The 17,244-nt window shown below is 47.4% G+C and overlaps 1 protein-coding gene across 1 annotated transcript; it reads right to left on the reverse strand.

The window, feature by feature from the left end:
• Positions 1-1,568: 1,568 nt before the first annotated feature.
• Positions 1,569-15,731, reverse strand: LOC149362271 (glutathione S-transferase 4-like). The gene is made up of 6 exons (XM_089572965.1): positions 15,501-15,731; positions 12,679-12,737; positions 10,195-10,336; positions 8,100-8,270; positions 4,661-4,674; positions 1,569-1,767 (listed from the first exon to the last, which is right to left on the reverse strand). Exons 1-6 carry the CDS (start codon positions 15,639-15,641, stop codon positions 1,638-1,640), a joined length of 657 nt encoding a protein of 218 aa, XP_089429091.1. The 5' UTR covers positions 15,642-15,731; the 3' UTR covers positions 1,569-1,637.
• Positions 15,732-17,244: the final 1,513 nt, after the last annotated feature.

The raw sequence follows: 17,244 nt of genomic DNA on the forward strand, positions 1-17,244 counted from the left end.
CGACAGCGCAAAACTATTTCGGCGACGTTCTAGATCATCGGCTCGATCTCGGCCGCTCGATCTTTGCCGAGCGGCGGGCGCACTTGCGGATGTCGCTTCCACCGATCTGAGTTTCCTGTCTGAGTTCGCCCAAGCAAACAAGGTTTGTCTCTCAGCGTCATATTCCTTATTTGCCTGCGTGTCGTCACTTCCATATGAGCATACTTAGCACTAATATAACGGTTCCGGAGGTGGTCCGGGGAGAGAAACATGGTACAGAATAATTCCTGCGTACCGCGAAGTTGGGCTGTTTTGCATGCACGAGTACTTCAGCAAACAAGTTTTTATATGGCGCCATGTGCGAGACGTCGGGTCGAGAGTAAAAAGAATGGGCATTCATTTAATAATTATTCGGTAATTATGTGCGATACACAGTCTTTCTAGTTTTCTAACTAGTTTTGCTTTTCTCGTATACTATCCAAAGGTCATTTTCAAGTTCAGTGTACAAATGATGAAAAAATCCGTCTTTTCTGCAAACTCGTTATTGCCTTCAACACTGGAGCGAATTGTACTCTGTGTGGTCACGTGATACGAATGAGCCTTTACATTGGGTGCTTTTGAGATGTATTGAGTGCAGAGGGAACGGTCTGTTTCGGCTCAGACATTGCGGGTTTTCTTTTAGTTTAAGCACCGGGGTTATTTCTTACTGGATCGAACTGGTTCCCGCTGGTTTACGGTGAAAACATAAATTAGGGGGACACTTTAGGTCCGTCTTAAGGGTATGAGGTGACAGCGTTTTGTTTTTAATTCCCATATATACAGAAGATCACTCTCTACTTTACCTTCGCAGGTCCCTGGAAGTCCCCATACCCCTCCTGTCGCAGTGGTTCAGCGGTTAAGCGATGCGCCGCTGCCCTGCGATGGCAGCGCTCGTAGCGGTGGGCTTTGTGTGACCTAGGCTGCTCTTCCCGAGCGACCAATCACTATTTTAACTGCCAGCTGCCACGGTGGGCATTTTTGTCACTCTCCGGTGGGCAGGTTAAGATGACACTGCACCCTGACGCGACTTAAGTGGCCCACCTATGTACTGGGTTGCTCTCTGGGCACCTCGCCCAGAGTCATGCTCGTGATTTTTCGTTCACAACGCTGACGCCGACTACGCCGGCACCATATTATTTCAACAACGGGGCCTTTGATACTATCGCGCTAAAGATCATGCAGAAAGCTGTTTTATCGACCGATGATTTTAATTTAACTCGTGGCCATGTTTCGGCGCCTTTCTATAAGCTGACTATAATGGGACCTGTCCCTCTGAGCCACACAAATCGCCCCGGGGGCTTGCGGTGCGCAGTGCGTGGTTTAAAATTACTTTCCGCTAACATTACCCCTTGGATGACTAGTGAATTGCTGCTATTTGTGTGCGTGTGTGATCGAAGTGCTGGAACAGCTTTGCATACGATGGCGTTAAGTACCAGAAGACTGAGGATATACTTCTGTTTTGCGGTTCCATTTTCCTTTTCGGATTTAGAGCTACAGCCGGGAAAGGGGAAATAATGGATAAGAACAGGGTTACTTCGTTGAGCCGTATTCCGGACGTCTGTTTATTACGTCGCACTTATATCCTGTGAGGGTAAAAAAAAAGAGCACAAATGCAAACGCTATTTCAGCTTAGCCACGATCTGTTCCATTATAGCGATGGCAGGCCCGTAGATCTCGTCGTAGTAAGGCAGTTGGGATTTTACTCGCTCGTAGTAGCCGGCAAGCTTCGGAAACTTGGAGTTGGATTCTCTCTCTTGATCTCGTAGACGGAAATTTAGTTAATGATGATTGTTGTAGGATTCTTGACGTCTTGCAGATTCGTTTTGCTCAATCACATTGCAAGAGGACACTTCTGGAGAGGTTAAACTTTTATAACAATTAAAAGCACAAAGGAGGATACAAGCAAGGAGAAAACATATTTACAATTGACTGGCTCGCAGTTCTAGGTGACGAAACCAGCCCTCGGTCCTGCCGAAGCAGCGGGTTTTAAATCCTATGTCCCCGCCCTCGGTGGGAGAATAACCAATCAAGTACTATACAAACATCCACCCAATAACTTATTGGGGAAAGGAAAATACCACCAATCAGCAGTTGGGGAAAGAATAACACAACCAATGAATGATTGGGGAAAGAAGGTAACTCATCGCGACACTGTACACATATGCACACTTTCCACCATCACGATTTCGGATAGTTATGCTTTCCCGCTGCGAGCTTCGCGAACACTCGCTTTCCCAACGTCCGGTTGCCGCCAAGTTCGAGGAACGCCATTTCAACTCATCTGTTTCTCGTCGTCGCTACTCATGCCTGCAGCTAGCGTGACAATATGTCAAAGCATGCCGCTGCAGACATGGTACAAAGAGCCACGCACTGTGACGCGGGTCAGCCTCGCCGTACACACGTGCACACAGGATGCCGCCTAACGACTCCGTCCATGAGGGGAGTTTGACGTCTCCTGTAATCCCCCGCCATTCGGCGCCCCTTCTTCTCCCGCCGGGTTGACTGACCTCTTCCTGTGTGGTTGTGCGGAGGGCCCAAGAAAAAGAACGTAATGGGCATTCCCATAAAGCGACCGGATGCAGCAAACAACATACGGCACCGCGAACTTCACTCCTCCCAACCAAGAATGTCACACGGACACTTGTTGTCAGTGGGGCATTGAAGTTCAGCCATGGTGTCCAACAACAAAAGTACATACACACGCACACACACGTACGTCGGCTGTACGGTCAGTCCACCAACACGCACACATGCGCCGGCTGTCCGGTCAGTACACCAGCACGCACACATGCGCGCACACAGCGGATATTTCAACCCGCACACACAAGGCCGGAAACCAATCTGCACATTCCAGAATTCACCATGTCAGATCGGTGCCCCAAACTGGCAGAAATAAATTCTAGCCACCTACATCTCGAAACAACACTTGTTTCTTTTGAGCCTTGCCCAGAAGACTGGACCCAACTTCCGAATTATCCGGGAAAACACCGGTTCTAAAGGCTGCCGCCACCGTCGGAGCAATAGAGCTCACCTGCTCCCCGCGGGCTACGAAGATTGCTGCTGCCCTCGCGTCTGCATTCTCCACTTCTTTCAATTTTACAGTTCGCTCAGGCCTCTCATCGGCTACTTCGCATGCAGTTTTGCAACGAGATTCAAGTAGCCCTAGCTCTTCGTACAACTGCCCAGAGACGTTCGCTTCAAAGAAAATCGTGCCGTCACGCCTTTTCTGACAACTGCCTTCACCAGCTTGCTGCCGCACTTCTGGCAATGAAACATACTGTGTCTCCTCCACGCTGATACCCACAGGGACAGATGCATTATCCCAATCCTGCAGTTCCTTATCAGCTTCGAAAACCATTGCAGCGAACAAACGCGCATTCCTTCCTTTCTCGGCATCAAATGCAGCCTCATCGCTCGTTGATAGCTCACAATCTGCTGCAGAAACTTTTGCAGCTACCGAATTGGCCTCAAGCTCTACCGGCGTCTCAGATTTGTCTCGAATTTTGAAATGCTCTTCCAAATCAGCTCTCTCATTTTCTTGATGTAGCCGCTCTCTTTCTATCTGGTCTAACAGCGAGTGCGTCTCAGGTGTCACCAACTTCTCTACACCTTCAGCTATAGCGTCTGCTGTCACTGCGCAAAGTGTCCGCTCCGGCTGGCTTACCAATTCATCTTTGACAGCCAGCTTACCTTCGCCTTTCGTTACAGCTGCCCCAGAGTTTGCGCCAACCTGTTCTGGCTCAATGCTGAACTCCTGTTCACAAACAAAACACTCGTGTGCCTCCTGGGTCTCCTCTGTCTCAGCTTGCTCTGACAAGCAGCGCTTCAAAGGCGCGACTAACGCCCCTATGCCCTCAGCCATCTCTCCTGGCACGGCACACACGGTTGGGCCCTGCTGCCTAACCGCTGCAGCTTTCACACCTATAGTCACTGGCACACAGGTCATTCTCGATACGGGAACATGCTGTTCTCGCTTCAATTTCGGACAGTCAATCATTAGATGCCCAAATTCCATGCAGTGAAAACATTGAACTGCAGCGAATAACATCTCGCTACCAGCTTTCGTTCCCTGTCCTACTTTCAACTGCATCTGTGCGAGCTTTATCTTTTCTCGCTCAATTATGAGTTTCAAATTCTCAATTTCAAGCAGCTTTTCTGCCTCCTCAATCTCCAAACATCGCATCTTGCCCTCCCAATTATACCGTACGGCAGCCATCTCCCTTTTCCGTGCTATCATTTATAGCACGAAAACACTACACCGACATGGTGAATTCGGAGGAAGCAGAAAGGTATCCTACCTCGCAGGTTGCTTTCCTCTGCCACGGTACTCTCGTCGCCCTGAGTGACGACAGCGGGCTCCTTGATGCGGATGAGTTGAGTTGAGCCCCGGCTCTCACAGCAGCTCGCTGACTTGAACCTCCTGCCTCGTTTGACTCGCTGGTCGCCTGGTTCTTCTCTTGAACCTCAACGGGGACGCCTGGTTCCTTCCGCAGCTCACGGACTAGGCACCTCCACGACACGTCGGTCGCCTGACTCCTTCAGCTCCTCGCCGACTTGAGCCTCCTACGTCCCGTTGACAAAGACCAGCAGTCTCTGAAGCTTTCAACGTCGCTCTATGACGCTGACGTTCCTCCTTTAGGACGTACCGCTCTGCAGCTTGTCCACCGACTTGATCCTCCGCCCCTCCGTCAGATACCTCGAGCAGGAAGACGTAGCAAATCCTGTCGAACTGCGCCAGTTGGGATTCCCTCTCTTAATCTCGTAGAGGGAAATTTAGTTAATGATGATTGTTGTAGGATTCTTGACGTCTTGCAGATTCGTTTTGCTCAATCACATTGCAAGAGGACACTTCTGGAGAGGTTAAACTTTTATAACAATTAAAAGCACAAAGGAGGATACAAGCAAGGAGAAAACATATTTACACTTGACTGGCTCGCAGTTCTAGGTGACGAAACCAGCCCTCGGTCCTGCCGAAGCAGCGGGTTTTAAATCCTATGTCCCCGCCCTCGGTGGGAGAATAACCAATCAAGTACTATACAAACATCCACCCAATAACTTATTGGGGAAAGGAAAATACCACCAATCAGCAATTGGGGAAAGAATAACACAACCAGTGAATGATTGGGGAAAGAAGGTAACTCATCGCGACACTGTACACATATGCACACTTTCCACCATCACGATTTCGGATAGTTATGCTTTCCCGCTGCGAGCTTCGCGAACACTCGCTTTCCCAACGTCCGGTTGCCGCCAAGTTCGAGGAACGCCATTTCAACTCATCTGTTTCTCGTCGTCGCTACTCATGCCTGCAGCTAGCGTGACAATATGTCAAAGCATGCCGCTGCAGACATGGTACAAAGAGCCACGCACTGTGACGCGGGTCAGCCTCGCCGTACACACGTGCACACAGGATGCCGCCTAACGACTCCGTCCATGAGGGGAGTTTGACGTCTCCTGTAATCCCCCGCCATTCGGCGCCCCTTCTTCTCCCGCCGGGTTGACTGACCCCTTCCTGTGTGGTTGTGCGGAGGGCCCAAGAAAAAGAACGTAATGGGCATTCCCATAAAGCGACCGGATGCAGCAAACAACATACGGCACCGCGAACTTCACTCTTGGCTTTGTCGACATAGCCACTCTGAAAAAGTAAATTCCAAACGGGGATATTAGGCAACATTGTAGGAATTTTTTAAGTTTTTCATCTTCCTTTCTCACTCGTATGCGTGACCGGAAGCGCACACGTACTATAGGGGACAGATGTGCATAGGGCGTTCACTCGCAAGAAGCGTAACTCTGGCGGCAATACATTGTTTAACACCACTCCGATTCCTACTAGAATGGGCGGTCGTCCGGGAATGTCTTGGGAGCACGGACGAATAAAAACTAGACGGGAGCGTGACTTGAGCGCTCAGCCTCTGCAAGCCATCCTCCTCTGAAGCCGCTGCCGAGGGCCCTTTTGCGCACTGACTCTTGGGAAATAGGCCCTCCAAAGTTACCAGGCTGCCAACAAGCTTGAATCGCGGTGCTTTTTTGTGAACGTCCGAACTCCGATTATACTCCGAAGTAGCGCTGAAGCGCAACGCCACACACCGAGAGAGCGAAACCGAAACTGAAATCCGGCTAAGAGCTAGCGCTGTCTTGTCACGTGAGGGCCTATTTTCCATGATGCTCTCCATTATATTTTTTATGACTAGGCTTCAAGAATATGACGTCACGCTCCCTCCTAGTTTCTTTTTTCCTCCATGCTTGGGAGCCTTGTTACAATCCTTCAGCTCGACACGCGAAGCAGCATTCCTCCAGCCTGCAACAGCGTGCTAGTGGTAAAATCTAATAGCAAATAGCAACGCCGCCGCCTTATCAAAAGTAGCGGCATAGACTGAAAAGCGCTTCAACTTGTCGACTCATCGTGTGAAGCGCTTCTCGGATAGAGCGCGAGGGAAATAGAGAGGGCGCTTTCAGACGAGCACCGCTTAGCGCGCGAAATGCGTGCGCCATTCTTGGACCACTCGGAGAATCTAAGAGGCGGCGAAGCATGTGAGCCCGTGGCTGTGCCTCCTGGGCAGTTCTGCTCCTGACAATGCCTTTTTAGTTGTTGCTCCGAGAATTTTGCGGAGTGGGTGACTCGACACGACGTATTAGCGTGGTGGCTCCGACCGGGTGCATTCCTTCACTGGTAAAGCTCTGGCTAGGCCGAGCCGCATTCTAATCCCCGCACTCGCCTCCGAGGGGCAGAGGCTCCAGAGGAAAAACACAAGCCGACGTCGCTGATTTGTTAGGGCTCTGATGTCACTACAGTGTGACTATGAGACCAGGTGCCGTGCAAGCCGTGGGTCGAGATCCGGATGTCACTGAACAAATATAGCTGAAGGAAACTAACGTCTGAAGCTACTTTCACTAGTTCTTGTATTCTGGACAGGATATGCAAGAGCTATTGCAGGACTGCATCGTCCACCCACGAAGAGAAATTTCGTGCAGCGAGTTAAGCGACATCACGCCGGAATAGCCGCGCAGGCGTTCTGTGGGCCGGCCAGGTAGTTTGTTTTAAATCGTTGCAAATACCGTAGGAAACATCGCTTTCTTACCAAGCGTTTCAGTTGATTTACGTCATTGTGCCAGTTATCTCGCAAGTCCTAACACCATAAGACAACAGGAAGAACAGGTTTTGACTTCATCAATTCGGTGCACTTGAACCGAAGCTCAAGCGAAGCGGTTTGGCTACTAGGCGATCCCGTGTTGGGCACGTTTGTACCCACTCGTTTTCGCTTATTTTAGTACGGCTTGAAACTAAGCACAATTTTAGATGCGCTCGCTGTAGCTTTTGCGGCTCTTGACATTATATGGCATTATAAGGATGAAGCGCACTTTTTACGTGACATGGTCACAGAAATTATTTTGGCTATTATTAGATGTAGTGTTGTCAAATCGGGTACCCCAGAGTAATTTTTGGTGCTTACTTCAGATCACAAGTCGTGCTTATTTCTGACCACAAGCCTGTAATCTCCATATTTTCCAGGGTGTATCGGCTAAGAGGGAAAAGGTGGAGGGTACTTTTTAATCGCTAATATCTCTGGTGCTACACAGATTACATCAAAAATTTTCTCAGGCAAGCTGACGCATGAACCAGTAGTGTGATGCATTCGCTTTTATAACGCTCAGTGCAGAGCGTTGCAGGACCGTTTTGAGAGCCCAGATGTCAATGTTGAATTGAAAACTAATGCACATCCGCCCGTCCACCTCTTCCACTCCCCTAAAAAAAAGGCGTCATTGGTGCCTGCCTGTGATGCCGGCTACTCCTTTTCACATAATGCAAGAAAAACCATGAAACATAACGCTTAGTAAAGCACAACTACGACAGAGACGATTGAGAATACAAATAATGCAATGAACAAGCCAGAAAAGCTAACATTAAATATAAAAATATACTACAAGTATTGATATAACCAGAACCTGTTCCTCCTACTGTCTGTTCAACTGATCCTGCTCAGTTAGATATGTTCAAGGCGACTAGATATGATACATGCCGCGCTTTTGAAGGTAGAGCCCTGCGACTTGAAAGATATAGCGGCTGCACTTGCGATGCTTACCGCAATAACTAGAGTAACGTGTCCGATGAGGCATAGGTCAGCAACGGTGATCTTGTCGCTGACGGCAAACTTCCCTTCACCAATGATGCACTCCAGTCCTTTCAACACGTTCTGCTCGAAAGCACTCAGTTCCTCCTCGGTCGGCTTGATGCTGTCGAAGAAGCGTGGGCGCTGTGCCGAGGAGGCAATGAGCCGGACAGTTCAGTTATAAATGGAGTCGTCTTATAGTCGACGTGCCATATAGAGGCTAGGGCTATGTGCTCAGTAAATATCGGATTCATTCGCACCGTCAGATTTTGGTGTCATTAGGTGTGAGAGTGAAGACTACCACTTTCTTCACATATTAGTGAAATCCCCGGGAGCTGAGAGTCAACACACTTGCGGCAAGAAACCAAAACAAAGCCCTCTTCTTCCAATAGTCCGAATGTTCATAAACAAAGCGCCATTACGTGCAGTACCAAAGTAAGTACATACGCAGGTTGACCGGCCGTTGTGCGCCCGTCAGAAAAAATGTAATGCAATTTCCCATACTATGAATACTAAAATTCTCTGTGAAGCATGTCTTTCAAATATAACGAGTAGAAAGGGATGCAGGTCACTAAAGAACGAACAGGACCGCGAAACTCAAGAAGCATAAATCAAGAACGAGAAAATTTGAAGCCCAGTTTGTTTACAAAGAGACGGTGCAATTCAGATGGGATTTCTATTTATGTAAGAGTGCTATACGTTAGGAATATTGTGACGAATGTCTCAACTGCACGTTGGACGGTCACCACCTAAGCGGTGCATTATTCAGAGTGCAGGCAGTCAAGCGGAACAAACAGCAAATACAATGCGTACTGATTGCAACTTTATGCGCCATTACTCTAGTTTTCCACGCCGTACTCTTCATCTGGGCACCAGCCTAAAAAGTAGACACAATTTTGGAAGATTTGGACCCTTCTAATAGCAAGCGCTTTATTTTTTATTTGATTCAGGTAACACATTATTCTCTAGCCTTCACTGATGGCATGAATGTACATTGCTTAGAACAATGTCAAATTTTGGCTTTTACTTTACGATTCAATTGCAGAATGCAGCAAAATCAGGAAATGGCTCGTCTGAAAGTGCCGCAGGTTTAAGTGGGTAGGATACGACCACTTAAACTTGGTGGACTTTTGAAAAAGATGTGCGGCGCTGCAGGTTTGAAGAATTAACGGGTGCACGCACACGGAATGTTTATTGCGTTTTTTTTTATGTATAGAATGATGCGAAAGATGTTATTGAACATAAATCAGCAAGTGTAATGCGCATGGACCTGGAAAATAAACTCATCTGTTTCTGATGGGGTTTCCGTTTCGGATTCAACTGCGAAATTATGTAATTACCTCTCATTTTAGGGTAGGTCCTTTTAGATATATAAAAATTCGGATATTGTAATCGCTACCTCGATGTCTTAATTAATTTGAACTTTTAGGCCAGCCTGCGCGAAGAGATGGAATAGGAACGAAGGATGAGGCAGCTGCCAATAAAGAATGAGCTATAATACAGCTATTTTTGTTTGCTCAATGTAAAACAGCGACAAAAAACGAAGGACCTGAGAAAGAAAGACAGAGGACAAGCACTCCCCTCGCTAGTCCCTCTTTTTTTTTCGTGCTGTTTTACAATCAACCTATACCAACTAGCCCCAACTTAACTTTAGCTTTTCCTTTCGTGATGACCTGAACTGAACATTGAAATCCTGACTGCCATTCGGCTGTGCAAAGAAATTTCAGTTATAAATTTAATTTTGGACACAGGCTAATTTGTGCACTAATGCCTCGCGGATAATTACAACGATGAAAACAATCAAGCAGAAAATGTGTCTCCACACTTCTCCATGCACCATGCGCTGAGCATGAAAAAGAAAATTCTACTAGAAGGCCTTGTTTGAAAAACAACACTAACACGACTCTCGTTAGTTCGTACTTTGTGATCTACCCGCCACGGATGGGACCCAACATTCAACGCTGTGGTGGTTTTATTAACATTTTTCGCAGAGTTCCAGGTGGGGAACCTATGTGTGCGCGGACTTTCCATGCACGAAGGAAGACAAAATCACTGCAGGTATACTTACGAAGAGAGCTCCGAGGTGCGTGTGAATGTTGCAGCAAGCTATGGCGAGCACCTGGTCGATGCGGGTGCGGGCCCTCACGCAGCTAGGGTACAGCTCGGACTCGGGCGCGTACTTGCGCAGCAAGTAGTAGACGATGGCGCTGCTGCAGTGGTTAATGCTGTCGTTATTTAGATTTCAACTTGTGCGATAATTTCGATACATGCAATCATGAAAATTACGCAAGGAGTTTCGGAAATGAGAGCTGACCGGAAGAAATTTCATTAAATAATTGATAAATTCAGTGGTTTAGTTCGAAGACAGTTATCACCATAATTACTCATGGCTACAGCAACTGTAGGTCAAATACTTCTATTAAGCTCTAATAACCCTTGTAATGCGCCACCTATTGTAATTTAAGCGATCAAATTTATTTACAGTTATCACGTCCGCACGCCTAGGTTCCTGCCGCTGCGGCTGAGTTTTGCTTGTATTCACTTGCGTTCCGTTATCCTTGTGGTCTAGTTTTCTCCTCACATGCTCCGCTAATGGTCAAATGTTTAGGGGAATCCCCAAAGGTGGAGTAGATTTGTAATAAGGGAGTAATTACTCATTGGCATCCACCCGAGCGCAGCCATACGGCTACAAAGGAAAGCTATACAGCTTTCTCAGAAACTTCGTAGTTAAAGAAAAATTCGTCCTGGTCCGGGGTTCGAACCCGGGACCACCGCTACACCGGAGCAGTCGCTCTACCAATTGAGCTAACCAGGACGGCAAGCTTATGGTAGGGCGAGAGCGAATTGATCAATAACTCGAAGTGGGAACTGTGTTGGTCAAATGTTTAGGGGAATCCCCCAAGGTGGAGTAGATTTGTAATAAGGGAGTAATTACTCATTGGCATCCACCCGAGCGCAGTTCATTTCCTCCTCTACGTTTCAGCGAAGATGTCCTTTATCGTGAACTACTTCTCAAAATCACGCTGATCCATTTTTTTCTGTTAAGAGTACAAACTATAGTTGAGGCGCAAAAAATGAATAAGAAAAATTTGCCTCTCCCCCACAACTACTATATCGCGGGTTTAAGCCCAATAGTAATATAAAAGATTTGACCCGTGGGATATGGAGATTTTTCCACCCGAAGGAGGAAAGAAATCAATAGGGAAGCTCTACTACAGCGACCCACCGCCGGGGGAACGGGCCCGGGGAAACTCCCCTAATCTCCCCTAGGTAGTAGAGGGGTGGGATGGCCTATAGCAATGGGATGTTGGAAAATGGTGTGGGTTATTAGAAATGGGTGGGATTGGGGACAGCAGGGCTTTTGACCATATTTGATTGATTCTGAGCTCCTTTCCAGGCCTCCTTAGAGGGCGAGCAATCAAATTTTCACCAATGGTGCGGCCCTCAGCCTCTAGCGTACTCCCATACCACAGAGAACGTTGCCGAGGTCTCCGACCGTCCAAGACAGGCAAACCTACTAGGAAACCTACTAGGAACTGCATTCTGTATCGACCTCGCTAGCTTGCTCGGGGCGTCATTATTTAACGTGGCAGGTTTCGCGTCCGGTTTTGTTTCTCTCTGGGAGCGGTAGCGTAAATTTCTGCGCTCAGAAATATTCGTCTCAGAATATTGAGACAGGGAGAAGAAATTCAAAATGAACAGAAAAAAGAAACATCATTTTTCACTAAATGAGGTCTTTCACCTGCCTGCTTCACAAAGCCTGGGCTATGAAACGAAAGGTGGAGAAAGGCAAGATTGAAATAGGAAGAGACACTTAAGCTCCTTCCTAAGGATATGACCCGTTATCTTGATGGGTTGATTCCTATATATGCAGAAAGTCATACTCTACATTACTTTTGTAGATACCTGGTTTGTAATCATGCCACTCCTGGCGCAGTGGTGCAGCGGTTTAACGATGCGCCACTGCACTGAGATGGAAGGTGCTCTCAGCAGTTGGCCTTTTGCGACCCAGGTTGCTCTTCTTGAGAGAACAATCATTAATGTAACTGCCACCTGCCACGGTGGGCAGTTTGCTCACTATACGGTGGGCACGTAGTGGTGACGCCACAAGGTCACGTGACCGACCAGCTGGCAGAGCCGTGCACGCCAAAGCCGACAACGCCGACACCGGATTTTCTTGTGAAGGGGTCCTTAAAAGTTGCCGCATTCAAAGAGAAAAAGAACAGCAGAAGTCAATAACCTTGCACAGCTTAAGAAACGAAACTGGTAGGTGATCGATTGGCCGATGCGACGCAAGACAAGTTTGTTACTAGCGGTTGGTACGTCTTTGTTCTTTCGCACTAAAAATGTGATTACTGGGAAACACTGGACCAGCGCCTTAATGCGTTATAAAAATCAAGTGACATGCAGCACGGAGCAAGCGCAGCGGAGAGCACAAGTTACTAATGTAGGGCACCACCAGGCTGTTAGGTTGACTGAAGTCATCAGTACTGACTGGCGCTAGGACGCAGAAAAGGTGAATTAAGAAAAACAAAAATGTGCTCAGGCGTACCTCTCGTATACAATGAAGCCATCATCGTCGATTGTAGGCACCTTGTGGAAAGGGTTTATCTGCAAAGAAGAAAACGCTAAGGTAATGACATCAGTCATGACAAGGAAGCGGCAGCACGACAGCAGAACGCAGAAGGTCGTTCTAATAATATGGCCTCGGAGAATTACGCTCAAACCGGGCTGCCTGCGCCGGAGACCCTGATAGAAATACCTGGTTACGTTGAAGAGTGGTAGCACGCGAGATATACATTTCTCTTGAAATTTCGTATTCTCGCTAGCTCTATTTTGATCGTCTTTCTTCCACCAGTTTACCTTACATTGCAGCCGGTATGTTCTCAAAAAGGCTTTAAGGTAGGAATGCACTTTCATTCGCACAATTAATGCTTTCATTTCAATTACATTTAAACATTTAACATTTAAATTAGTTTTTCGTGGCTTCCACATTACATGCTTTTTTTTTCGTAAGACTGAGGTTTCCATAGGATGAGGAAGGGCTAGAGTACGTACCAGCTGGGGGAAATTGTTTTTAGTGCACTTAAATAAGCATACTATCTGGAAAAAAGTACACAGGACACGCGACTGATGCTATTCGCTGACAGGTGCGAAGTGTGCTAATGTTCGACTTTTGTCTGCACAAGTGTTATCTGCAACCACTGGCTTGTAACAAAGATATGCGCTTTGTTGTATGTAGGAAAAACTAACTTTCTGTTCAAAGGCTACCTCGATATAACATCCCCTAAACATTCGACCAACAGATTTCTATCCAGGTGGGCTTGAAAAAAGAAAGCAGGTCAGTTACAGACGGACTGCAACATGTTATCGACAGAATGTGTCGGATTCTTTGGGAGCTCCCCTGAAATGTAAATTTGTTTTGAGGAAATCACGGGCGCAATAACTGTTGAATGCGTGAAGTGGATGCCTCAGCAGAGCCTAGGGGAAATGATATAGGAGGAGCCAGAGGGAGAGTGCGTTGCCGTAGGGAAGGGCTCCTGACCAGTTGCAACCACATTGTTTACTTTAGCATGCACTGATATCGCACAGCGCACAGGCATATTTTGCATTTGGCCTAATAACAATAAAAAAGGGCACAGAAAAGGCGCCGTAATAGCTGCCTATTCTCGCTGGGCCACTCTTAGGGTTGGTGCTTCGCACGACCCCCAGAGGAGATGTGGGCTCGCTTCACACCACTGCACGCAACGATTTGGGTTATATGTATATCGGGCACAAGTGGCGCATTGCTCATCATAAGAGTATCGCTCTATCGCTATGGTGAGGTCCGACCGCGAATCACCCAATGGCCGGGTCGCCTGCCACAGGCGTTTGGAAGCCGCGGGTATACCCGAGTAACCACTGCCAGAGAGCCGAATGGACGCGAAATGGACAACGAAAACTGGGCAGCTTACAGGTACAATATGGTCCCTGGTGTCCAAGCCTCTGCTTGTGCAGGGCACACCTGAAATCTCTGGAATGATTACAAAATTAAACAACACAAATACTGTACCCGAAAAGATGGCACTGTTCAGTTTTGCCGATCGGTGGACTTTGCTGTATTGGGGATGGTGAAGCTCGCAAAAAAATGCCTGGTAGATTGTTCAACTTTTCAAGCGAAGGTTGGGATATAGTATATGAGTGGACTACACAGGTATACGAAAGGAGCCAAAAGTATCTGAAAACGAGAAAAGCATCGTTTTTTTTATTCTTCTATCAGACTCGAAAATGTTTTACAATATTATTTGACGGAAACCTGAAGAGACAGGAGCCCGCCGATGATATTCACATGCCGCATGAGCTTTTTACTTTATTTCGAGGAAATGCCATATATAACACTACGAGGCTCTCGAAATGCGAGACTAGGTAGTGAAGGCTGCTGTGAAGGCTTTTTACACTTTTACGGAGTGGTTATAGCTTCGTTGATATTTCTGGTCAACAAAGATTTTTGCTCTGTGTGGGCAGCAGAGGCCTACAAAAAAGCTAATTGGTGGCGACGTGTAAGCATCACCGAGAGAGCGGGCACTTCTCGTGACAAAGAGCCCGCCCTCCGACAAAAGAAGAAGGGCCTCTGATGAGCTGAAAAGGGCAGTCATGTGGATTTCGCGGTCCTGCTTCCCCTCCCCTGAACTGCCCTCGCTGACGGAACAGCGGAAACGTGAGGGCAGGAGGAGAAATAAACAAGCCCCCCCCCCCCCCCCCCACCATCTCCCGTTTCTTTTGCGTCATTCAAACCGCACGTGCAGCGTCTTTTGCCTACCCTACATGTCATAGCTGTTTCTTTCACTTTGGCTTTGTTTTGCAGCCGTAGTACGAAGGTTAAGCTAAAGACACCAATGCTATACATAGGGCATCTACAAACAAAGGTGGTTGCAGCAAGACCGCTGTAAGGAAGGGCGTCTTCGAGCTAACGTCCAGCACTCAGCTCTTCAAACAAACCTCCTATCATATATCTGCGCTATCTGTTTGCTGTCTCTCCCTGAGTACACACTCGTGGGCGTTTACAGCGCAGTTGGGTCTCACTACGGCGAACCGCTTGCGCGACTGCGCAGACCATGTAAGCTCTCGCCTGTAAGGATAGGTCAGCGGAAACTGCAGGGCCTAGAAAGAGCCTAGACCCGTTAGCAGCATTTAGTTCTTTCAAGTGGGTAATTTTGAGAGATTCTGATATAAAGAAGCAGTCCCAAGCAGCGGCATCTCTGCCTATATAGGCGTATATGAAATAGTACTCGACATAAGACAAGAGACAAAGATCATTCGCGACTCTCTAGCTAAATCCAAAAAAGACATCAATTACACAGAGAAAAACGCACGAGCTGTAGGCACCACACTAACCTTGAGGAAGTCTTCGGAAATATGTTCCTTTTTAAGCAAATCTAAGCTCTTGACGCTGAGCTGGACTCCGATCTCCTTGGCCAAAGACTGGATGAGGCCGCAGGGTGGACTGCCGGCAGCGCTGTACAGGATGATGGGCATGGCAATATTTAAAGTAAGAGGTTAGTCTTCAGCGACCCACAACGATCGACGAAAGAGCACCAGTGAGCAGCGGTGCGCTGGGTGTCTGCCGACCGGTGTCGGAAAGGAGGGCTACGATTGCCGGTTGGAGGTCACGGTTGCCGCTGCGTGTCTTCACAACGGGTGGCGCCAGCTGGTTGTGCCTCGTGAGAGTGTATAAGGTAACGAGATGCGCGCGCTAAAGTGTCCTAGATGGTGCAGTGTGGAAGGAAATGTTGCACGTGTCTTTCTACGCGTTTTCTGTCAAACGTTACTAGAGGATGCCAGCAGGGTGACGGACAGACAACATTGGCGGCATGCAACTTCTTCATTGTCTCTGGCGTCTTCCTTCTTCCATATCAGGATGGCTTTGGGTCGCAGTTTGTCTGCAACATAAGGAGAAAAAGCGGTGAAAGTGCTCTACAAAAAATTGGACACCTAAAACACATTAAGATGCAATCAATGCAAGCCGGAAAAAAAGACAAACAGGCTTTACATATACCATCTCTTCGTGTTGTTTTATTTTTTCGGAATTCAGGACCACAACTCAGGAAATATGTTTTTGTTCAGTTCGGGTGGACATTTGTAAGTTTCTTATCCCTGACTGTAGTTTACAGCTTATGGTTCAGTGATATATAGCAAGAGGTTAGAAAGTTACAAAGTAGATGTAATGGAGCCTCCCATCTTCATTGTCTAAGGAAGACACATAAAACAGTCCTGCGCCCAGAAACTTCCATAAAACGACATACCTAAAGCCTGTGATACACTTCCCCTTTGTAACCGCTTGTAAAGTCAGCACGATATTTATTATCCCATCTGTCGTGAACTTGATAACGAGCTTCGTTTCTAAATACAGAACACGTTTCTTTGAACTCCCCTTGGTCTTAAGAAGTTGTAAGGCATAAATCCACTCTCAGGCCTGTACTATTCTTGCCCCGCATGTAATATTTAATACAAAATATTTTTTTCTGACACGCAGGATCACCTCCCCCCAAATGCGTCATTTTCATCGCTCTGCATATGGTTTACACATGTCGACTGGAAATCAATTTGTCTAAATATATTTGTATCAGTTCGTGGAACCAGAGCGCCTTTCTTTTTGCAGTTATTATTCAATAGCAGCTCTTTGAAACGTGTATCGCAGTATACGATATTTAGGTTTTTTTCCCTCTCTAACTTGTGGTCAAAACACGGGAACAATTTAGACGACGCTTAACACAGCTTTAAGAGTTCCAATGGGATAGCAAGATATGTCATATGGTTGGTTTGGTTTATTGGGGTTTAACGTCCCAAAGCAACTCAGGCTATGAGGGACGCCGTAGTGAAGGGCTCCGGAAATTTCGACCACCTGGGGTTCTTTCACGTGCACTGACATCGCACAGCACACGGGCCTCTGGAATTTCGCCTTCATCGAAATTCAGCCGCTGCGGCCGGGATCGAACCCGCGTCTTTCGGGGCAGCAGCCGAGCGCGGTAACCACTGAGCCACTGCGGCGGGGCAAGGCATGTCATATGTGTTGCTCCTCGTCGTTCAGCGCACAAGGCTGTGTTCAATTGGTGAATAGATATGGCCACGCCATTAGGTT

This window comes from Amblyomma mixtum, chromosome 2 (genome assembly GCF_055824585.1).
Source record: "Amblyomma mixtum isolate Tamu chromosome 2, ASM5582458v1, whole genome shotgun sequence".
In the NCBI taxonomy this organism is placed as follows: domain Eukaryota; kingdom Metazoa; phylum Arthropoda; class Arachnida; order Ixodida; family Ixodidae; genus Amblyomma; species Amblyomma mixtum.